The following is a 24,166-nucleotide window of genomic DNA, read 5'->3' on the forward strand; positions in this document are numbered from 1 at the left end:
GTATATCCCCTTTTCCAGCTGGGCATTCCGTTAATTCATCACGAAAGCTGGAACTTCTAATAACGACGAACTGGCATGCAAACATTTTTCCTACGCGAAATTCTTGTACCGAGATGCCCGTGTATCCAGATGTCCGTGCGCCGAAATGTCCGTGCGCCGAAATGTCCGTGCGCCGAAATGTCCGTGCGCCGAAACGTCCGTGCGCCGAAACGTCCGTGCGCCGAAACGTCCGTGCGCCGAAACGTCCGTGCGCCGAAACGTCCGTGCGCCGAAATGTCCGTGCACCAAAACGTCCGTGCACCGAAATGTCCGTTTACTGAAATGTTAGTGTACCGAGCACCCTGTACCAAAATGACTGTGTACTGAAATGTCAGTGTACCGAGTGCCCTGTACCGAAACGTCCGTGTACCGAAATGCCTTACAGCCCCAAATACGATACCCACTATAGCACGGCGTGGAAATGTGACCTTACTGCACGATACAACAACAACAGATAAATTATGATTATGACAGGTTTTGCATATGCATCTTTGTCCCGTAACAGCTCTTAGTACGTGTCCAGACTCGAGAACTGACAGTTGCCTGGTTCCCTTACTGAAAATTCAATGCAGTTTAAGTTCTTTGTTTTCAACGAAGTAGACATTTTATGATTCCGCGGCACGGCAACACTGCTCCTACGCAAAGGCGTCGACCGAGAAACATGTGTTGTCATCGATAATAGCAGTTTCTTTTTTATTTCACTGGTGCAGTGGTTTCCTGCACTGTGGAATGTTTGAGATGAAATGTACCCCAACGTACAAAATGTCATTGTTTCTGTTCAACCACAGTGCAGAAAAGTGAGAAAACTCGTGATAAGTGTTGGTGATATGTGTTGTGATAAGTGTTGTTGGAGACGGACCTATCCGCTGCCATCCCTCGTCCCGTGTTAATGCACGGTGAAGATGGGGACACCTCGGTCCACGAGACGTCACCGCGCCAAGGCGGATTTCTCCCCGGTCTTGTCCCTGGTGTGAACCCGCCGACACGTCGGAAGGACCTCTGACAGGGAACAGGATGCGGACCGTATCCCGTTCGCGAAACGTGTAGGGAGTGGGATTCGGGGTGTGTTTACGATTTTCTGAATTCATTAAAGGAGCCCTGAAAGCCATCCAAGATATTTTCTGTTTCTGGCGAATTACGAAAGGACGTAACCTGACTTGACAACTAACACAAAAAAAATCTCTGTACGCAGTATTTTTCTTGAAATAAAACGCCCCCGAACATCGATGCGCGCGTTCCCGCTCGACTCTCTCTCTCTCTCTCTCTCGAGGAGGAGGAGGATTGCGACGTCATCACGGTTACAAGAGAGTCCACGCTCCAATTGGGGCCGCCGCTTTTCGCACTTTTTTTTTTTTTTTTTTCGTTTCTACTCCCAGTCCTCTCTGTGTAGCAGACGACGCTTCTCCAAACAAGCAAACCAGTTAGCGGGTTGTACCGCGATGACGTCAAAGCGACTCTGGCGGCTAGTTGCGGGCATTGCCACCGTTGCGCGCGGTCGCGATTTTCAAAATTGAATTCCGCGATATGTATGCATCTGTCGAGTGAATCACTTCGCATTGTGCGTTTTAGCAGTCAGGTTACCGGTCTGGTCTGAAAAAAATGGTAATGATTGAAGCGTTTTCTGTGCTCCTTTAAATGCACTGCTCGCTGGCGTGTCGTATGTGAATCGAATAGTACCATGCTCTGCCTGATGCGTAGCTCGAATGAGGAGGGTAAGTCACCAGCACCGAAGAGATCCGAATTGCCGGGAAAGGATATCCCCAGGAGCACCACGGGAAGTTTTGTTCCGTTTGGGGGGAAATGGACAGAGGCATAGCTCTTACGTTGCGACACCTCAAGGTAGTGAGGTTGGTCCTTCCAGAGTTTCTCCTACAGTCCCACAACATACTTCAAGAGCTGAACCACGGAGACATAGGACGCAAGTTTTTTGCCGTGGAAGAAATATACAGGGTGTATCAACTAAAGTGATAAAGAAGTCTAACTGGCGACGTACTCGCAGGAGGATTGTGGGACTTTCGGCAATTACCTCCTGTTAACTTTTGACGCCATTTAATAATGTTTGGACAATTTTTAATTGAGGGAAATTTATTTTTTCAATCGAACTTTGAAAATTACCAAGCCAACCTCACTTTTTTCTTTCTTTCTTTTTTACAGAAATATGAAGACCTCCCCGGACAACCGCTAACCCAACAGAAACTATGCACAGTATAGCAACAGAAATCGTCGGAAAGAATCAGTAAGAGTGCTGCTTTAGCCCTGCGTGCTTGATTGTCGCAAAAAAGCGCGCGCGAAAGGTGCAGCAATAGGAGGAAGTGTCTCCGCCTTCTTTTGTTTTGCTGATTTTAGTGCTTTGACCTTGGTCCCGCGGGCAGCACTATTATCGGAAGGAGTTTCCCAGATAATAAATCACTTTTTTGTTTGTGACTGACAAATGTGAATGAAACAGGGACCTATCTCATGAGTTCTTTGTGATAAGACTGTCGTCACCAGCATCAAGGTCAAAGCGGGGGAAATAAAGGTAAAACAAGAGGTGGGGACACTTCCTCCTGTCGCCGCACCTTCGCGCGCGCTTCTTTGCGACAATCACGCAGGCGGGGCTAAAGCATGAACTTTCACTAATTTTTTTCGACTATTTCTGTTGCTATACTGTGCATAGTTTTTGTTGGGTCTGCAGTTATCCATGAAGGAAGTCATATTTCTGTAAAAACAAGTGAGGTTGGCTTGGCAATTTTCAAAGTTTGATTGAAAAAATAAATGTCCCCCAATTAAAAATTGTCAAAAACCTTTCTAAATGGCAGCTAATGTTTCCCGAAGGTAATTGCCGAAAGTCCCACAATCCTCCGGCGAGTATATAGCCAGTTGGAACTTTTTTACTACTTTAGGTGAAATACCCTGTGTATCCGCTGCACGACGGTCCGGAAACTACTATTGCTACCGTAGCGGTCGCTTGCTACGTAATATACTTCTCACTGTTTGTTAGCAAATGACGTCATACTGTTCGACAGCGCCACCAATTTGGTAGAGTTGAACTACGCTCGAAGTTAGAGGCGATCAAGGTCGCGCCCGAAAGCTACGGTCTTGAGGGGATTACGATGGTCCCTGAAAGGGACGCGACCTTCGGTCCTACTTTTCTTTCAATAGGAGGCCGCGAACAAGTGTCTATTCGTGGAACCCAGCCCTCCCCTTCCGATTTGTTTCGGTTACAGTATGTCTACCAACGTCATGATGACGTTTCTCGGGTAGAGGTTTATAGGAGGCAGCAAACAACTGCCCATTCGTGGAACCCAGACCGACTGTTCTGATTTGATTCGGTTTCAGTCTGCCTACCAACGTCATGATGAGGTTTCTTGGGTAGAGGTATATTCCTTTTACACTTGTAACAGCAATCGGCATCCAGAAGAAGCAGGACGTGCTAACTATAACTGTGATTACTCGCAACATATGACTTGTGAATAAGCTCGACAAACGAAGATATCCAGGAGTTACACATCGCTAATAAAGCGCCTTCCACACTCTGTTCGCTATTGTCCTGGATTTCAAAGATAACAGAGAGTTTTAGTATCGCGCAAAGTCGAGTCAAGGAAACAGCGGGTGCACATTGTGCGTGCACCGAACCCAGAGTCATCTTACGACATGCATGCCCCCACTCTTTCAGCAAGTGCCTCGCATGGTTTGCACGCGCTACTGGTTCAGCCCGGAAGTACCAGTGGCCTTGTCTTTGCCAGATGGTGCAGTTATCGTTCGCGTTACGTGAATTGCTAAACCTCTGACAGCAGACAGCAGGCGTCAGACAGCAGGCGGCGTAACACAAGAGATTCGAATGCAATACAGAAGCTCTCTAGTTTTGCACAGTCTCGCATTATGGTATGGCACTGTCCCATGAAATCACATACCTATCAACTAACTGTGAAAGTGCTTCGACTATAGGTTTCAGCTGCTTTGCATTCAGTATGCATGACCCTGTCGCAGTTGTGGATAGATTTTTCACCATGTCTGCTACATTGATTGTTTGTAAAATCGGGGATCCAGGCATCATGACAGGCCCTGGTTCCTCTTCCCTGGGTGAAGCAAAACGGGAGGAAGAAATAAATTAATGAACTCCCTCTTAGCTCGCACAGCATTACCCATAGCTTCCTGGTACAGGGGGTAAAACAAGGCTGTCCGGGTGCGATATCGACTGTTGTTTTCCACCCTGTCCATGCGAAGACGTTTGCGTTTGCAGGTGAGTACACGCTGCCGCCGATTTTCCTTGAAAATAATTCCACTCCAATTCTAGCACATAACAGCAACACCTGGAAAGAATGACAACGGAAACAAATTACTAGACCGCACAAAGCAATATCGACGCTTCCAAACCTGAAAACATGTTGCCAGCAGCTGGAACTGTGGCTGCCCAGTTCAAGGCCCCTGCTGAGAAGAACCTCCATACTAAGCACGTGGGACGTGTGGAGCCGAAGTGACTTGCTTCGTCCAGGCAACACGCTTTTCTTTATCCTCGCTTTCTTGGATAAGGCTGTACGGCTTTGGATCATCGACGGTGTACTTGAAAGTGGACAGGACGCCCCAGCGAGCAGAGCAAATATAGCTCCACACCGTGACTGCAAACCTGAGAGAGCACCACGTGTTTGGCAGACATGCGAAGTGCAATTCCCTTTTAAGACTACTTCTACAGTCGTATTCTCAAATGATCCTCGACTCAACCCTCTACTTGAGCTGCTTTTCGAGGCCGGTTCTATGCTTCATATAGCGACCTCCCATCGAAATGCCTCACAAGCGGAGGAAATCCCCTGTGGCTCCTCATGAGATTTGCCCGGCATGTTCGGTTGCGGCTATCGCATCTACAATCAGTCGCTGCTTCGAAATTATGCTCCCTGTGCTGTGCAAACACCACCCAGATAGAGCAAGCCTGCTTACTTGTCAGCGTGACGTAACAACTAAGAGTCAGCCAATCAGGATCGTGTTTTCAACGGCGGTAGCCAATCACGAATGTGCTTTCAGCGGTCGTAGCCATGGAGACGAACCGCCGTTGTCTGCGAGTAGTGACTGAACGTCACTGCTACTAAATGGGAAAACTTTAAAATAAAGCACAAAACGGTCCCATATCTTTCTCAAGACTGATTTTCTGGAAAATGCGTTGCACTTTTTGTCTACAGGTTCAGGTCTACAGGTTCCAAGTTAGCTGCAATCACTTGCGATTTCTTGAATTCGCAGAATGGTGAATCGCAGTAGCGAACGAATTCTGACTTTATATGTCCACGTAGTGGAGGAGGGAGAAGGATATAAGCAGGCCTTTTGTGTCTAGGTGGCGTTGGCTGTGCCAGCTGTGCAGCATGCGCGCTGCGACGTCGTCTCGAACCCAGCGGCCAACGCTCCACAGCGCTCGCATCTGCGCAAGTCACGCGCTCCCGTGTTACGGTTAAGTATGATGGAAGCTGTAAACGTGTAATAAAGTTTGCTAAACGAACTGGGCTTGTCAAAATGGCATCCTCTTTGCCAGGTCTACACAAGTTGCTCCACAAGGAAATGTGACAATCCCTTACCGAGGGTATTGCAAAGCTTTGCAGCACGCTGGAGGCCATCAAGACTGTCAGCCACTGCGTCCCTGGCTCTGCGATGCTCCTCTTTTGCGCTATCTGTACCCAGAAGAAAGCCCAGCGAGCTACTCACACCACATGAGTTGGTCCCGTTCAAAAGCACAGACAGCACTTCCAACATGGTGTCCCAGCAGGCTGTCAGAACACGGCGAGAAAATTTCATTCCTGAGAAGAAAAAGTGGAAGAACGACATTTTTCTAGTACAATTCCTAATTTCTTAATACAGCCTAGTTATTACTTCTTACAGTGCCAAGAAAACCTACCAGGCACTTCATTTGCAATAACTTGGGCTCACGAAGTAATAAACGAACAACATAGCTGAGTGGCCATCGCAGTGCTAGCACTGCCATTAAGCTTACCCGCAGCCATCACAGAGGTCATCTCAAGATGCGTTGTGGCCCGTTCTAGACGGCGGTAGTCTGAAAGCTGCTGAGCACCTTGTCTGGTGCTTCCCAGGCCATCCACATCTGAAACAGGCGCCCCTTCCAGGGTTTCAGTTGTGGGTCCAAGGTCTGTGCGTGCAATCCCAAGGGCAAAGAAAGAAAGCAGGCACCAAGGAGAGGGAGGAAGTGTGAGAAGGGAAAAACACAAAAAGCAAAAAAACAAACAGAAATAAGGGCTCAAGTGGAAGGGTTGCTGCACTACTTCTACTTAGGCAGTGTTCAAAATAAGGCTGCAAGGTAAGAATTGGCTGAATCATGGCCGATCTACTTTATGAGCAAGTCGCACGAGAGCCACAGGTCAGGTCAGTGCACACCAATCTTACAGAGCCACACAAGAACAATCGCCCAGGCTGGAGAATTGCAACTTAGAATCAGCGCTCAATGGTATTTCCTGGATACTTGGGGTCACCCTTTTGTGTTTCATTGTTCTGAGGTATGTGCACCTCATTACTACTCGACTGCAATTCACCGTCCAAGAACATCACCATCAAAAGAATACCATAGGAATACAGCATGATCAATAAATTTCTTTGTGAGTTTGCTAACTCCATGAGTTCTGTCAACATAACAAGCTTCAGAAGCACATCCGAAGGAACATCCGAAGGATTAGTGCTAGGAATCCTACTTCACCTTTCCAGGAACAGCGCCTTTCCAGGGCACTGCTAACAAATGTAGAATAAATTGCCCTCCGATTTTTCGGACTCTGCGGGAATCGCGCAAAAGTCCGAATAATAGCGCAGTCCGAAAAAAAAAACGAATTTCGCTTCAAAAGTCGACTTTTTTAAGCACTAGTAGGCCGGATAGCGTTGTTGATGCTGTCTTGATGAACAGTCTTCCATCTGTGCCTCATAACATCGGCCTCTATTTCCTGAAGCGATATTTCGTCACTGCATATGGACGAAAGCATCGCAATCGCCTTCATTAGTTCCGAGTTTGATGGCTGCGCTGGGCGTCGTCGATATCCCGAACACGAGGAAATATACTTCTGGCAACATTAGATGTCACCATTCCGCAAGTCGGCTTCACCTAACGCCTGCGTGCTTTAGGTGAAGCTCGCTTTAAGCACTGTCGCGCGACTCGCGGCTGAACAGCACGTGCTGGCCTTCGTGAATTTCGGCAGCGTGGGCCAAAAAGAAGGCGCAAAAGCGCTACGACAGGCTTCCTTCACTCAGAGTAATAGAAAATGAATAGTCATTGCCTATTTTCTTGCCTTCATTTCTATATTTCGTTTAATTCTTTTCATACTAATTTCGAATTATATATGAATATTTTCCGGCGTCCCGAGAGATTCATACGATCGAGATTCTACTGATGACGCTATTGGTGCAGCGGTTGCACGTTACGCGATGTGGGAAGGGGGACCTGGTCCCCTTCTGGCCTGTTTCACTCCTTACTATAGAGGCATTTAAAGTGGGTTACAAGGAAGAAATGACTAATGCGCAGTTCCTTGACCTTCGCATTGCGTCATACATATGTGGTGAGCTGGCGACCGTTCGTGACGCTCCCTAGCTGGGCAAACCGGGTCCGAAATATCAAGCGACAGGGCTGTACGGCGTCCGAAATTTTGGACGTTGTTATACATTAACTCTATATGGGGCCGTTCCGCGAACGCGTCCGAATAATCGAGCATGTCCGAAAAATCGGTCGGCGACTGTACATCAAGTAACGTGCTGTGCTATGCTTACTTTCAGTAAGTGTAATGAACTAGAAGAATAGACAAGAAGACTTAGCGCAACAACGAAGAAGAAGGGCCAAAGTGCTGTCGAGTTAGATGGAAAGGAAGAGCACAATGCACTGATTCAAGGTGGTAGTTCATTACACGAAGAAGGGCGGAGTATTCAACCACCACTTTTGTGTATCACGCAGCATGTTGCATGTTAACAGCTGTGCTAGTGATTCCTGTTCACACAAGGCAACCAAGGGAGGCTCACCACTGAGGAGGTTGATGAGAGCAGAATTGCACTTGGTGTCCAGTTCATAGCCAGCGTCGCTAAGGAAGTTGTGCACCATGACCTGCCGGTACAATTCAGAGAGCCAAGACGACGAGACGTAAACCAGTACACCGCTTCCATGGACTTCTTCGATGAACTGTGACTAGACAAAAACGTTTGGATGCAAAGGTAATTCAAGCAAATGACACTGACACAGTCTATTTTGTTTGCACGGACGTGAAAAGCTAATGTGAACAAAACCACATAGGAGTTTGTTCCTCTCTGCAAATCATGCCATGGAAACGTGCAAACCCACGCACACATCAGCGCAAACCGTGCGTGATGTTTGTAAGTAAGGTGAAGTTCAGTTTTGAATCTGCCGATACTTCGAACAGAAATGTTCTTGTCTAAAGCAGCACAATAATGGAAGTTAAATAACATTATTTTATGGTCACACAGCATCAGGTATTTGTATTAAATACTATTAGTGAAACCCGTTAATTCAACCTCGATTAATTCGAACTCACGGATAATTCCAACTGACACACGGGTCCCGTCAAAGTCGTAATTCGAACGGACTAACATGCACAACAGTTATTCAAACGGGATTGGCCGGTCGCGCCCAATGACGCCTCGGTCAGGCAGCAATCAGCAGCGCGCCGACGTGTGCGTGTCAGAGACACCTCTACTTTTTGAGTGTTAAGCTTCCTTATAAGACCAATACTTTTTAAGATGATACTTGTGAAAAAGGTGGGAAACGAACGAATCACCATAACGGTGCGCGCAAACGTGACCGGCACGGAACGATGCCACTTACACGTAGTAAGCGCGTAACCGTTCATGTTCACTACACAGCCAATAAAAAGCCGTAGGTGACAGCCGATATTTGTTTAAATTGGGTCCGCGGAATTCGCGTTCATGGGGTTGGGTTTAGTGTCGCACATTATGTTGTTCGTGTTGCGGCTGAAGGGACAAATTCAAACGCAAATAACACATCGTTTTCTGACCCGAGATGTTTTGATGCTTACCCATGAACGTGCGGCAAGGCCTAGCAAGCCATAACATGTCTTCGATGAAGCTATAGTATGCACTGCCAGAGCATCATGCCCTCATTCTGGTCGACTCTCTTCCGAACTCCACTTTATTCGAACACATCTTCGAGTTCGACTTAACGGGATTGCACTGATATTGCTGTGCACAATTTACGGCAACGTAATTCCTTCCCACAGTAACCCACCAGTTATTTTTAATGTGCCTTCTTTTACACCGTGTGTAGCATAAACATTCAACAGATGACAGACATTTCTCTCCTTGGCGTGCACCTTTGTTATGTAGCTTACACAAAGTTGCAAGATCACATGCTTAGTCATGATGTAATACCGAACCACGGAGCAGGTTATTATGTGGTCCACAGTCCTCCTTTTGAGGAATACATGATATTACACCATTATAGGAATTACCTCCTTAAGTGGGAGCACTGAAGTCGTTGGGTTATTATAGTAACCACTTCTGATAAGTTTGAGGTTGAACAGGAGGCCATAGTAGGTTGCCAAGTAGATACCATCTGCATTCACTATGGTAATATGTTGAGGAAAGCTCCTTGCAAGAACAGATGGGTGCTGCTGTTGCCATAATGCTGTAAAGACAAATGCAACAGATGTGTCCTGTCCTGTGAGTCCTGTCAACCCTTTTTGCATCTTATTTTAGCCTTATTCTTTACATCAACCAAGCACTATTAACACTGATACACCTTCAAACCAATAAAATAACATTTTAAAAAGTTACTCGCCATCAGCATAGTCACTGGAAAACTGTTGCATCTCCTGGTCAGCCTCGATGCAGCTGCGAACTTGCAGCAGATTAGGGAGGAACTGTGACAAGCGAACAGTAAACTCTCGGGCCATCTTTCTCTCTTGCTCGGCAAACTCGTTGTGTGACTCGAACAGCCGTTCAAGTCGATCTCGCTCACATTGGTTTGTCTCTGTCAATAGTGGTTGTATGTTCTCCATGTCTGGCCCTGATGGATACCCTATGCCAGCGTCTTTGTCCAGCTAAAAGACGAAAGCGTTGCATTCAGTGCACTAGCAAGAACATCTCACGGTATAAAGCAGTGTATTGGTATGTGCCTTTTTTCTCCACTGGACATGGTACGAGGAAGCACGTTACACTAGCTGTAGAGATCAACGGTATATCATCACTATCATTAACGTATTATCGGCTACACTACAAGTAGCCCCTTCTGTTTTTCAGGTTGTATGACTCCCCAGTAGCACATATTGTTGCCGTGACGTTGAAGCAACATTGCAAATGTTGTCCAAGGTGGAGCAACGTTCTGCAACATTCATTAACATTATTATAATATTACCAAAAGTGGGTCAACGTTCCTATCCATGTTACGATGTTCCTGCAACGTGGGAGTGCAATGTTTCTCCAATGTCGCTAGGGAACAGTGTCCTAACATTCAACAGACACCTTCAAGCAGCTTTACTTATCCAAGCACCTGATCGTATTCCATAGTCGCGCAATATTTTGCAAGACAGCTGTGAAAATGTTACCTCAAACATTGCGCGAACTTGAGTAATGACCCCTTAAAAAAATTTTGCCAGCAACAATGCTGGAGAACATTTCAGCGACATTGAGACAACGTCACAGCCACATTCCTTCAACACAAAGAAGACATGGAGGAAACGTTTGTGTTATGTTGCTGCAACATTAAGACAGTCACAGCCATATTCCATGAACGCGAATAAAAGATGGATGCAACATTTGTGTTATGCCTCGGCAACATTGAGACAGCATTACAGACATATTTTTCCAACACAAATACGATACTGAGGCAACGTTTGTGTTATGTTGCTGCAACATTGAGACAGCTTACAGCCATAGTTTTCCAACAAAAATACAATGTGGAGGCAACATTTGTGTTGGATTTTTGTGACATTTAGACAGCGTTCCCGTGATGTTGCTTGGAAAAGCAATACAACATTTTAGGCAACATATTCGTAATTTATCCAGGTTTCGTGAGGGGTCTCGTGCATTTCTCTCAGTTAATATCCCATATAGCACAAGCGTGACTTAAAAACATGGTACTTGACAGGAAGAGATGTCAGGAATGTTGTTGGGTATACTTGACTCTTACGGAGACATGGGTTAATTGCAAATGTGCATCATCATCATCACCATTACAAATGTTTCACGCCCCACTACCCTTAATGAATGTCCCCCAACAGTTTGTATTTCATTATATGCTCCATCCAGTGGGACGCCCAAGCGGCTTCCACAGCGGAGTCTACCTCCATAGGTAGCTCTCCTGCTTGATGATAATACCGGTCTCCCCCACCCCTAGTTTTGCAAGAGGGGCATGACACTTATGTAGACATGCATTGAAAAATGTGTACTTACGATGCTGCAATGTTGTTGCAGTGTTGTCTATACGTTGCTCGAGTGTTACAAATGCATGTTGCGAATGATGTTAAAGTCGTGGACATTAGCGACGTTTGGGCAACGTTGTAGTTTGACATCGATGAAATATTGCCATACCATTTGGTGCTACCTGGGGTATGTTCAACAAATATGGATGTAACGCTTTACAATATTGTATAGGAACGTTACATAATTGTTGCCTAAATGCTGTGTTGTATTAAAGAAACATGGCTGTAACACTGTCATAATGTAGTGAAAACATTACCCAAATGTTGCCACAATATTATGCATGCATTGAAGAATATTGCTGTAATGGTGTCACAATACTGTAGAAACATGACGGAAATATTGCCTCAATATTGTATTTGTGTTCGGGAAACATGGTTCTAGTGCTGTCACAATGTTGCAGAAATGTTTTCTAGCAACGTAGCTGCAACAGATTTTTAAGAGGACATTAGCCACGTTTCTGCAATGTTGGAGTAAAACATTACCACAATGTTCCGGCAACAAACTGTGCTACTAGGGCTGTTGTTTAACGGGGGGCAAAAATCAGGTTTTGTTGAAAGATATGTACCTAAAACAGGGTAAAATCTGGCAATGACAGGTGGAAAATACAAAAATGTGCTTGTTGCATTTCGGATTCACACAAGGGTGGACATTCTGAATATGCAGTACTTTAGCATTCTTCGGGTTTTACCCTACGTGGTGAATCAGGATGTAAAAATGGGTTTTACTGGGTGGTAAGTTCTGCAAAACATATTTCTTATGTATACGTTGATACAAAGATGAAAAAGCAACCAACTACCATATCTATTTCGGGTGCATCGCTGCTCTCTGAACTTGCGTCAAAACTTGCATCGGATGCAGCATCATTGAAATCTTCTCTTTCCACATCAAGGGAATCCCTCTCACATTCGGCAACCACTTGAGCATCCCGCTCATCGGATCCCTTTATTTCTAAGTTAGCTCTGTCACCAGGCTTGTCTACCAGCTCACTGTCTTCCACTGACTCAGTTACGTCCTTAATCTGTGCTGTCCCATCGTTGTCTATACCATCTTCCCTCCCAGTCCCATTGTTGCTGCTCTGGGTATGGATTTGCTCTGTACACTCCCTTGACGTCGCATGGCAATCAGAACGACAACAGCCGTTTACTGCATGTTCAACTTTTGCGTGGCTCATCAATGCTGTTTCCTTTGGTGAGTTGGCTTGACCCCGGAAAGCCTCTGCAAATGTAATGCACACAGATTTTTTTTCTGATGATGCAAGGAACATGTAGAAGCAACAAATTTTGAAGTAACATATGTTGAGGCTCTAAGACTGGCGTCTTCAGCCAGGGTGCTGTCACAACTTAAGGGGTCTGAGAGGTGTTGGGCATTCAACTTTTAATGTAATTCAATTAATGAATAATGATGATGATGATGATGACTGAGGTTTTCTGGCACAAAAGCGACTTCGGATATAATGTTCCAAACAATCAATGAATAATCAATCAACTAATTAACCAAAATTTAATTAGTTTCACTCTGCACCGTGCCATAATACACAAAAACGTTACATGAAATTTCTTAAGTGTCAGTCAGATGAACAATCGGAAGGAGCAAGTTCAGAAAGCTCGGAAAGAAATAATATGTGCACTTTTGCCACTGACCGGACAGGGACACTATGGTGTGGTCAGTACAGCTTAACACAAAGTTGTGTTGCATTCTTGACAGCTCTAAGCAGCTCTAATTATTGAGACAACACAAAGTAGACGACATCATCACATGTACCAGCTGAAAGTGTTCATTTGAAGACATGGGTACAGATTGAGCACTTCAAATGCCCATCAACCCTTCAAATCAAATGTTGCTTCAAGTGTGCAATCCTAGCACTGGCACACACTACCTTTATCATGAACATTCCATATTTTTAGTAGTCAGCATTCTTCGCATACTTAATAAGAGCTGGTATTAACTTTAAACTTCACAACAGGACTGGCAAAATGGGGGGAAATTCATAATAACTGCTTGTGTCCTACCTACGTAGTCTGCGCTCTCCAACGAGGGATACAAACTGTTGATGCGTTCTGCCATTTTGTCCGGTATGCCATCTCCAGATACAAGCTTCTCCAAGGTCATTAAAAGCAATGAAACACACGCAACGCTCACGTAGCAAACAGCAGCATCATTGCTGTGGCAACATTCACCCAGTGCGTCAACTACACTGCAACGTTCATAAACAAAAAGTACATCACTCAGGACCCATATAAAAGAGCACCGTGAAGCCCAGAAGATAACCTACATCTTCAAGAGATCCAAGTCACTAATCCGGCTGTTCTTGACGTCATCCCACAACGGCGGACCTGCGAACTGAAGCAACTGTTCTGAGCTCTTCAACATCTGAAAGGAGAGATTATGCAATTTAAAACAACAGTAGCCACCTGAGTATCCTATACTTGTCACTATTTTCAAATTATCATCTCTGTGCCAAAAAGTAGCCAGCATTTGGCAATATTCCGCCTTCCTCAATCAGCACACCACTTTACATAATTCTTATGTCTCCTTAATTTACAGTAAAGCGTGACGCCCATGAACAAATTTTACATCTATCACACATTTCTACCCAACGGCAACCATCATAGCGAATCTGTAGCATTCTGCAGAACCCTTGACCAGCAGGCATCCAGGAGTTCCTTCCCCCTCCAAGTGTCCCATATAACAACAAGCAAGGCATGCGTGACCATGTGGCACATTTGCGGACTTACAGTCTGGTTACTTGAGGCTCAACCCAAGCAACTTGAGCAACTACGGTCATTTTGCATGAGCCTAACATCCAGGAATGAACATGAGCTCCTGTGGCTTTGGTTAACATGATTGTCTTCCCCTCCCAGACCGAGAGGTGACCCGGGCTCAAACCCCAGTACTGCAAGTGTCTCGATGAGTCTGGTGCAGAGTTTGGCGTAGGAAAAACTGAGTTTCGTGCAGACTGCCACAGCCTCCTAGTCCTGGAATGACCAGCCACCATGGCTTAGTAGTATCATCTCACAATAAAGTTGTTGTCGTTGGCTACGATGACCGCTTTCCATGCTGTGACTGGGAGGTGACCCAGGTTGAAATCCCAGCAACCAGAGCTGGCGCCTATGGGGAGGGCAGGGGGGCAATTGCCCCCCCCCCCCCCTTTCGGAGCTGGCCCAGAGGGGCACAAAAAAGACACAGATCGGGTAGCAAGAATGCGAGGGGGGAGGGGGCTACAAATTTCCCAGTTGCTCCCCCGGAGGCGAAAAGGTAGACGCACCAGCACCGGCTGTGTTGTCTGGTTTTCTCTGGAGTTGCTCAAGACATTGGGCAAACGTCCACATAGTAGTTGCCTGTGAAGTTGGCCCAGGACATATGATACCCCGAGAAGCATGCCAACAAGCAGATCACTAGGCAGTAAGATGCTACCAACAGATGAACCAACAGTGAAGGTATGGTAGATCAGCTTGGCACTAAGGAGCATATGTACCAGAACTCACATCTTCAACAAAGCATTCATGTCACTCTCTTCTTTTTTTTTTTTTTTTTTTTGTATGTGCTTCCTTCTGCAGCTTCTGAGTTCTACAAACTACCAGAACAATTCTGCAGAAAGGCGTCGGCACTGAGGCGGCTCAAATTTTATGTGAACAGCTTCTTTCAACGGAGCCAAAAACGCCGAGAGGCAGTGCTGCTTTTCGAAATGCTTGTGATGGATGTGCAACAAAAAGAAAGAAAAGAGTTGCTGTCACCGTGTGCATCAACAAGTGACCCAATTAAACTTTGTGTCAAATCCAAAGATAATCATGAAAATCATCAATTTATCTGCACTGAAATGAGCAATGACAAGCAATGCGAATTCAAATAAAGCTATAAACCCACCTCTTTGACAAACTTTAGTGCCTCCAGGCAATGTTGTGGCGGAGGATAAAGTAGCATGCGGTGGAACAGAGATCCCAGGACAGGTCGCAACGTCCCGACTTCTCCAACCACTCGCACGAGTTCTAAAGCAATGCTGTAAGAGCATTGAATCACATTAGAACTTGAGTACCAACAATGCAAAGATGGCAGGCTATGACCCAAGTCTGCTAAGTTCTTTAACTTGAAATTTCTTCATTTGCTCCCAGTGCTAATGGTTGACTCATTCTGTATGCTTAGTTCTTAGTTTTCGAGTTTCATGATTTTTCAAATTCGGGGAGAAATCGGGCACTATGATCTCTGCTTAACATGTCACCGGGGAATTTTTGGGTGAAACGAAAGGCATATGAAACAAGCCACTGCTGTAACACTGGGACGAGAAACAGGAATCTTTATATTTCAGCTCGGAACCGGGGCAGTGAATGGCCGCAGTATTCAAACACTTGTCCGAGCTCCACAAAAGCTCGTCTTTGACTCCTGCAGGAGGGGATCATAAAAGGAGGACATATAGGTTGTCACAAATAGCTCTCTTTGCTGATATTATCATTCACTTTTCGAACGACAAGTTGAGAAGGACCGCAAGGATTTCGGGTAGATATCGGGTTTTACCCGAACTCTTGAAAACTTGTTCGGGGGGAACTATCGTGAAAAATTGGGTTTAACCCGAAAACGAAGATCCCTATGTATGCTACAGCAAGCCTTTGCATATATATTTTTCATGTAGCCATAACCCTTAGTGAGGTGTCATGCAAAGTTCCCTTCCTGCTGAAAAGGAGCATGTTAGCGTGCCAGGGCGTATTGTCCTTTGTTACCTGTACACTAGCTTTGCCTCTTCACCGTGGCAGGACGGAGCTGCTGCTAAGCAGCCAGATCCGCGGCCCATCTCCCCCTTCTCAAACCTTTGAGCAGACACAATATTTTTGTCCTTTCGTGGCGAACCCAGGCAAGCCACCAGTCTTGGGCATAATTGCTGCCTGAAGAAGAGGTCCCAATCAGGCATCAATGCATGACAAACATCTGACTTTCATGCCGAAGTAACTCATAACTCGTAAACGTCCGAAAAACGTCCCATCAACCTATGTATGTGCCATCAGCTATGTCTTTATTAAACCAAGTACACTGGACGTGCGTTTGTGTTTTGTTTCTGGATAAGCCATGTACATACACTTAAAAATAAAAAGTGTAGGTTATGCTACTCATTTCTCACAGAAAACATTACCTTGACTGGAGGGATTCTTGCATTCACTTATAGAAAGCTGTTACACAAAACTTGCATGGAAAATGTACGATAAAGTGTTATCACTTTATCATACATTTTCCATGCAAGAGATGAGATAACACCAAACACATGAGATAAAATGCCATCGACGTCACGTTAACATGTGAAGTAATTTGTTTCGCTTTACCATTTTTTTATGTTAGGTGCTGTGTTAGGTGCTGATGTTAGGTGCTGCTTGTACCATACATTTGACATTGCCCTTATACATGTTATAAGAAACTGTACTTACCACACAAAATCTAAGAATCCAGAACTTTTCTTAACGTCACCTCTGAAGCAAGAGAAACTGGTTTTGATGCATTGGAGCAGTAATGGTGATATAGAGTCTGAAGTACTCCTGCAACAAGAGATTAATTCTAATAATTTCTGCATGAATGTCACTTTAGCACCTAATCCGTGAAAAGAAATGCAGAGAATTTACCGATTATCTTCCTTTAATTTCTCACAAATAAATGCCAACACGGGGACGACTTCATCGTATGGTGAAAGCTGGCCAACGGCATCTGCAATGCCAAAATAAACTGAGCCATGCTGATGCATAATTTGCATTTGCTTTATTTTGTTTGTTGCCTCTCCATACTCCTCTCCTTTAACGCGAGCAAGGCATCAGGTAAACCTTAAACCCGACATGAAGTATGAATGTCAATTCAAGAGACCAGCCGGACAGTACATCATCGGTATAGTTGTCGCTCCATGCAATATTCCCGTTGCGTTCATGATAAGCTTTCGTATACCACAGCTTCGATTCTACATGCAATATTTGCAGTGTCCCCAAGTAATAGTATATACATTGAGAATTCTGATATTGTGACTAGTTTCTTACTGCAACACAGTGGTGTCAAGAAATGGTGCAATCACCAGTAAACCCAGTCCAACCAGTAAACCCAGTGAACCAATATCCAACCAGTAAAACCCAGTCCAACCAGTAAACCAATATCCCAGTAAACCAAATACGTCCCAAAGATATCCTGGGTAAGTACTGAACGTGACATTTCGATGTCAAAGGGATGTTTGTGAACGTCCCGTTTATGTCCGTGAGACGTCCAGGGGAACACACTTTCTTCCTCATTTTCCAATCCAGGGAACGTTGTATACTCAGCCATTATGCATTATTATTCAGTTTCTGGTTATCTGTCCACATTTTAGTCACAGTTTTGAATAAGTAATCTACACCTTTTATTAGGTGAACAGTGTGCGACCGCTGTATACAATACTTATCGGCAACACTGCGTGACCTGCGATCCCATTGAGTGTGGGGGGAGACATTTTGGACACGCACACACGCATATGCCACCATCAAGTAAGAGAACTACCTATGGAGGTAGCCTCTATTTGGCGTACTAGATGGAGCATATACTGAAATGCAAGTTGTTGGAGTATGTGCATCAAGTGTACAGTGGGGTGTACTATGCTTGTAATGGTGATGACGTCTTTGCAATTAACCCATTCGTCTGCCAACAACACCGGAGTATAACCGCTGATACTTCTGACGTCCCTTCCTCACAAATATTGTGTTTTTGATTCAAACTATCTTCTATCATGTGATTACTCCGCAAATAAAGTTTTAAAACCAATATGTTTCTTAGTTTGCTTACATCATTCCAGTAAACAAGTGTCCCAGATATATGCACAAGATATCACTCGCTGGGTCAATTCTTTTTACATCCTGCAGATGTCCCTGGGATATACAATGTCAGACAATTTTCAACGTCACATTGTGGACATACAGGTAACGTCCGGTAGACGTCTTGGACATATGTGACGTGTGCAACTTTTCCGGGACGTCCCTGGGATATTTCTGATTTACTGGGATGTGGCTGATTCTTAGGAAATTTTATGCAGGATTTTGGTGCTACAGTTTCGTGCGGGGCAGCATTAATTACATTAATTAATGAAATTTATGTTAATTAAATGTAATGTATTAAATTAATATAACTGTGTATTATCAATTTAATAATATAGTAAGCAAGTTGTAGTTCATCCTATCCTATATATTTAATTAAATTAATAAACTGAATTTTATTACATTAAAAAGTAAATAGATACATAGTACACCAAAATAAATTAGATACCCTAAGCCTTGCAGACCTCTCCAACTGAGAGGTTCCCTATCAATTTTCGTTCTGTGTCTCTTCAAGTTTCCACAGCTCTTAGCTCCAGTATAATCTCCAGCACATTATTCAGCACTTTGTCAGGTTGAGAATCGCTATTAACTGTTTGAACAATTGTATAGCTAGCTGTGCTGTCATTGTCAAAATACGAGACTTTCACCGAGACAAATGCCATTTCATTCTGGTGACAAACAGCTAGTCTCACAGAAGTTGCTAGGCTACTAGCTTTGCAAGACAGAGCAGGTAGGAACCTCTGAGAGGAGCCAGAGCTGATAAAATGCATTTCAGTGAAGCTCTTTCTGTATCAAGAACAACCACATCATGCTCTTACCAAGAGTCTATACATATGAATCGTGAAAACTTAGCACACGGAGATCAGACAATTTTGCACAAAGTATGCAAGAATAAACAATTTCGAGCGATTCCAGTGCTCCTTGCCCATGATTTGTATCCTGGGAATTTATTGTCTCTGGCAAGAGAGAACAGCTAGCTCTTCACTTTCATTTTTGCTGACCGTTATACTTCATGGGCTATTGGCTGACAGAGAGAGGAGAAACTGAAACAGCTTGGAGGCTCTTTTCTGATAACAATATCCCCAAAGTTGAAAGCGGTGATATGCTTTCCGCGATTTTCTGAAGTCATCTATTAATCATACATCATGTTCCCTCCCCACCCACAAGTGGCCAGGATGAATGCAGAAAGTAATACATAGTACATTGGCAATCTGTGTACCATGGCCCAAAACACAAAAACTGGAATGCCACAGCATCAAAGTCCCATTTTTGTGCTTTTCTCTTTTTTTCACAGCATTATAAATTTGTATCTATTACCACGGGCCTGCTAGGTGAAAAACATTATGCTTTCAGCTGCATTTCCCTTCTTTCTTTTCCTAGATTGTTATGTGAGTGGCAAAAATGTTGGATCTCAGGAAAAAAGTGTCCACACGGCCACCACCACCACTGGGACACAGTGTTGCTAAACATTCAACATGCACCCATACCACATTCAAATCAACATGATTAGCATAATTACGGTTCATGCAACTGTCACAGTGCTCATGCTGTGTGCAAACAAACAAACACAATCATGTGCAGAAACATGTATTTGACCAAAGTGCTCGACGAACCTTCACTGTAATGCTGTTGTCCATCCTCTGTGCCCTGCTGCCCATAACAGTGTTAATCATGTTAGTTTAAATACATGTGAAGACATCAGGTACAGATATGTAGAATAGGTACAGAGAGGTAGTGTTCCTCTGGCAATTAACAACGGTTAAAAAAGGAGGAGAAGCAATAGCAAATGTAGTACTCAACTTGATGCATTCTCCCATCAAGTCGACACAATTTTTATGTAAAGCTCAGTTTACAAATTTAAAAGAAATTTGGATGATTAGTGAAGTTGAGTGCAGGCATTGGTAACCTCTGTTGTAATAAAATATATCATGTTATTAACATTGCCTTGAGTTTGAGGGGAAACACAGCACAAATGCAGGACGAGATGAACAGAACCAGCTAGCTTGCCTGCTCCTGCTATGTTCATCGATATTATGTTAGTTCATGAGAAGCAACCACAGACCTGACCATCAAGTCTGTTGATAATGCATATTTTATAGGTGCGTATGCATAGGAATGTTCTCCAGCTGCCCTTTTTCAAGGCAGAAATATCGGTCTGGCTACAAGACGTAATAAACTACGCTGCAGTAATAAAAGAATGTGTCAGACTTTGCAACTATTTGATACATACATATACGCACCAAGCAACAACACATTTTATCTGTGACTTTGTTCATCTCAATTTTCCATCACCATCACTGTCTTTCTGCGAGCGAACAGTCCAATATACAATATTTGTCCCAAATGTATTCATTGTAACTATCAAAGCTTGAAATGCATTATGGAATTACCCTGTTCAGCGTAGCTGAACCTTTTAGCAAAGCTGCCGTTTTGGACGTCTTTCAACATACCTCCTCTGCATCTTCACTGGCTTCCATAATGAATGACACATACGACTGTACAGTCTGCCCAGCAGTTGCGAGAGCCGCCGTGCGCACTGGCACAGATGTTGTTGCTCCGTAGATACCTATACACAGTAGCAGGATTCCTTGCACACCATTTTGAGAGAGATACCAGCCATTTGAGCACGTGCACTGCAGGATTAGCTGAAATCACATTTTGAAAATAATCAGAATATGTAAAATACACGCAAAAAAAACAGTATTTGGAAATTTTTAAGGAGACTGACAACAACTTTATTTGAATGATGACGATCGGGGAGCTTCATCGTCAGGCGCGATACTCTGCCCCACTGCTGGCGGTAATTTAGTGAAACGGAATAACGAGTCGCCTCACAGTGAGTGCCGAAGTCCTATGGTGTCCAAAAATTTTAGAAGTGCTTTTAAGGCTTTTAGTGCTCTCATCAGACTCTGCCTCTAGAGCTGTGGCCACTGGCATTCTAAGAAATGGCTAAGAAATATACGCGTTGACATCGACACATTATTTTTGATACCCTGTTCATATGTTTTTTGTTTGCCGCAAGTGTTTCATTATGAACCAAAGCTATTTCGAGGTTTACGCGCATTTTGCACGTTTCTCTCAGTCGGCTGAATGCTTCACCAAAATACCTGGAATTGCCGCTCTACGTTTGGAAGAGTACATTTTGTCAAAACCATGTTGATTTTCATGGGCATACGTACGTGTCCCTCATAGCTGGGAAGGCACATGGTTGGCAATAGCTGAAGAGGCGGAGACAGAAGTGCAGATGCAAGCATTTTGTGTTTGATATCATATACCGTCCCGTACCAAGTGCTCATGCAAGTTATAACTTGGAACTGACCTTAAGGCCTTCCAGTTGAACATCTTCATGTTGAGAAACAATAGATGCAATGCTCCTTGTTAGTTGATTCGGAAGCCAGAGTTCTTCATTTTCAGATTCAAAATTTGGATTGAAAAGCTTCTCCTTGAGAAGTTGCTGTGTAGAGAAACAATTAAACTGGTTGTGATAGCTCGCACTAAACAGAATGAAACGAGAGGATAGTGGCAAAAAAATCGCATCAATGCACGAAGCACCAAGTCTTCCCCAAGTTACAATTAGTAGGGTTGCAGGTTTTCTAGACTGAAGGAAAAAATGAAAATAAAAAACTACAAGCTAAAGGGAAGTCTGATTGGTGAAGTGTATACAATGGATGTAGTTTTCTACATTATTGCCCCGTTCAATACTGATGCTGTGGCAACATCAAACTGCATCTGGCTAACAATGAATCTTCCAGTTTGTCACAGGTAACAGCTGAGAGAGCGGGTCAATCCCAGTATGTGCTGTACAGGGTTTTCTCACTAACGTCCACCAAGATATTGGAAAAGTCTGAGTGCTCCACATGACTGAAACCGACTGAATGTTGTTAGCGGTCATGTACCGTAATTTCATCCGTATAAGCCGCAGGACGCATTTTTAGGAACATTTTCAAAATTTTCTGGCAGATAAGCCGCGGGCAATACGGGACGACTGATTTCTGCGACAAAGGAGACCATAGAGAAGGCCATAAACCCTGTGGTCCATACCATGGGGTCGGCATAGTGTACAACAAAGGAGGTCAGCTCCAGAGTTCTACCGAGATCGGATTGTGCCCTTGTTGGGCGTTTTTCATGGACTGATGGGTCATCTTCCAGAAGACATGAATCACTGTCACCACTTCCGTTAAAGCTGCTTGGGGGAACGCACCAGGAAAATCAATATACTCTAATGTGGACCCGTCCCTGTTACGCACTGTTCGTGCATCGGCAGGGCAGTGCTGTTCCAGAGACACTGTTGGCCCTTTCATTAAAACCGGAGTATGGAGAAAATACCGGGAAAAAATAGTCATCAGATAAGCCGCACCGGTGGATAAGCCGGAGAGCGCCCTTGAGAAAAAAGAATTGCGCATAAGCCGCAGCTAATACGCGTGAAATTACGGTATCATAGTTTCCATATTTTTTTCATTGTGCAAAACTAATTAATTAGGGAAGATCAATTAATTAAGTTTCGTGATCAGTTCTTCCTGAGGAGTTACCAACCCCTTTTCGGAACATGCCAGCACCTGCCTGTAAACCCACTGGACCAACTGGACCCACTGGAGGCAAAAATTTAGTTTACGGCAAGATACTGAGGATTCCAGCCATCTACACATAATTGTTTCTTTCTGACACCGAATTTGGTTAACGCTTAAAGAGGTTATGACACACCGTCTCAAGTTATTCTGGATAAATGTAAAATGCAATTATTTGAATCGATGTTAACCCGCATTGCAAGTTTTACGGCAAAGAAAACCATAGCCGCATAGAAAACCAGCACTGCGAATATGAAAGCTCATGCGACTCTGACATCACAAAAGGCGTCTCCGTCAGTAACGAAGCGCGAGAGAGGTCACGTGTTTGCGACTACCCATGGAAATAGCTGGAGCTCTGATGTCAGAGCTTGGCGACTAAGTGTGCTCAAGGGTTGGTCATATCTGGCTAAGTGCGACGCATAGAAAAACAATTATTTTTTCCTCAATATTCTTGTGTGCAATGCAATATGTGGATGATGTAAACCACATCCATCAAAGTGTCACAACCTCTTTAAGAAATTTCATGTAACGTTTTGGCATTACGATATATGGTGTAGGGTCAAATTCATGTTTCATTTCATTTTTAATTAATCGAACGACTTGAATAATCAGTGTAATTGGGATAATAAGATTAATCAACCAAATTAAGCCACCAAATTCTGCACCCAAAACCTCGTGCACACCTACGACGGAAAGAGGGTTCCCCGAAATTTTATATCTGCACTTTTTCCAGCAATTTCAGCATCACACAAGCACTAACGCGCCACCAACAAGCCATCAACACACGCTCTCTGAGGGTTACGTCGTGCTGCTACCTAGCACGACCTTGTGCCGTAATGGTTATCCATTTCTGTGCACATACTTGAAACAATATACATGATTTCTCTAGTGTTTCTGATCCTACGGTAATAGTTGCTTACCTGTATTCCACATAAGGACAATGAAACTAATTTCTTTTCTTTTGATTCCAATGCTAATTGCAGTGCATCAAAGCATTTTTGCCTGCAATAGAGAAGCAGCAGTATTAAAACGGTGCTCTTTCCACCAGGGCAGATCCAGGCCTTGGACAGCACAGTGCATGACTATAGCTAGGACCAATTGAAGCAGACAACAGAAATTGAGAAGGGGGGGGGGGGCAGGAAATCCGGACCCCCCCACCACCCTCTATAGTCGAGCCTGTTTTCCATTTTGCCTCATCATGAACTGCGCTGCACTTGTCGAAAGGGGAAAAAAAGAAATTTATTACCTCACTTCATACGGTGGATTTCGTATGAGAGCATGTTGGCTGGCCAGTATCTCTGTGAGGGTCAAACGGAATGTTTAGAACAAGGTGAACTTCTTGTTGCAAAACACTGGTGA

The 24,166-nt window shown here is 44.2% G+C and overlaps 1 protein-coding gene across 5 annotated transcripts in view; it reads right to left on the reverse strand.

Annotated features, from left to right (window-relative positions):
• LOC135400751 (brefeldin A-inhibited guanine nucleotide-exchange protein 3-like) overlaps positions 1–24,166 on the reverse strand; it is a 65,096-nt gene that overhangs the window by 40,489 nt on the left and 441 nt on the right. For 3 of the 5 annotated variants that reach the window (XM_064632642.1, XM_064632644.1, XM_064632641.1), the window contains 20 exons: positions 24,054–24,105; positions 23,728–23,809; positions 21,562–21,696; positions 20,693–20,887; positions 19,856–19,892; positions 17,040–17,121; positions 16,848–16,955; positions 16,152–16,313; positions 15,304–15,436; positions 13,712–13,809; positions 13,449–13,633; positions 12,236–12,654; positions 9,797–10,058; positions 9,468–9,643; positions 8,008–8,170; positions 5,993–6,145; positions 5,580–5,798; positions 4,396–4,645; positions 4,164–4,331; positions 3,933–4,097 (listed from right to left, as the gene is read on the reverse strand). In XM_064632642.1, the coding sequence (XP_064488712.1) occupies positions 3,933–4,097; positions 4,164–4,331; positions 4,396–4,645; positions 5,580–5,798; positions 5,993–6,145; positions 8,008–8,170; positions 9,468–9,643; positions 9,797–10,058; positions 12,236–12,654; positions 13,449–13,633; positions 13,712–13,809; positions 15,304–15,436; positions 16,152–16,313; positions 16,848–16,955; positions 17,040–17,121; positions 19,856–19,892; positions 20,693–20,887; positions 21,562–21,696; positions 23,728–23,809; positions 24,054–24,105 (3,244 nt within the window). The remainder of the gene's footprint in view (positions 1–3,932; positions 4,098–4,163; positions 4,332–4,395; positions 4,646–5,579; positions 5,799–5,992; positions 6,146–8,007; positions 8,171–9,467; positions 9,644–9,796; positions 10,059–12,235; positions 12,655–13,448; positions 13,634–13,711; positions 13,810–15,303; positions 15,437–16,151; positions 16,314–16,847; positions 16,956–17,039; positions 17,122–19,855; positions 19,893–20,692; positions 20,888–21,561; positions 21,697–23,727; positions 23,810–24,053; positions 24,106–24,166) is intronic. The other 2 variants (XM_064632645.1, XM_064632646.1) reach the window with 2 other exon arrangements.

Source organism: Ornithodoros turicata, chromosome 7 (genome assembly GCF_037126465.1).
Source record: "Ornithodoros turicata isolate Travis chromosome 7, ASM3712646v1, whole genome shotgun sequence".
Lineage (NCBI taxonomy): Eukaryota > Metazoa > Arthropoda > Arachnida > Ixodida > Argasidae > Ornithodoros > Ornithodoros turicata.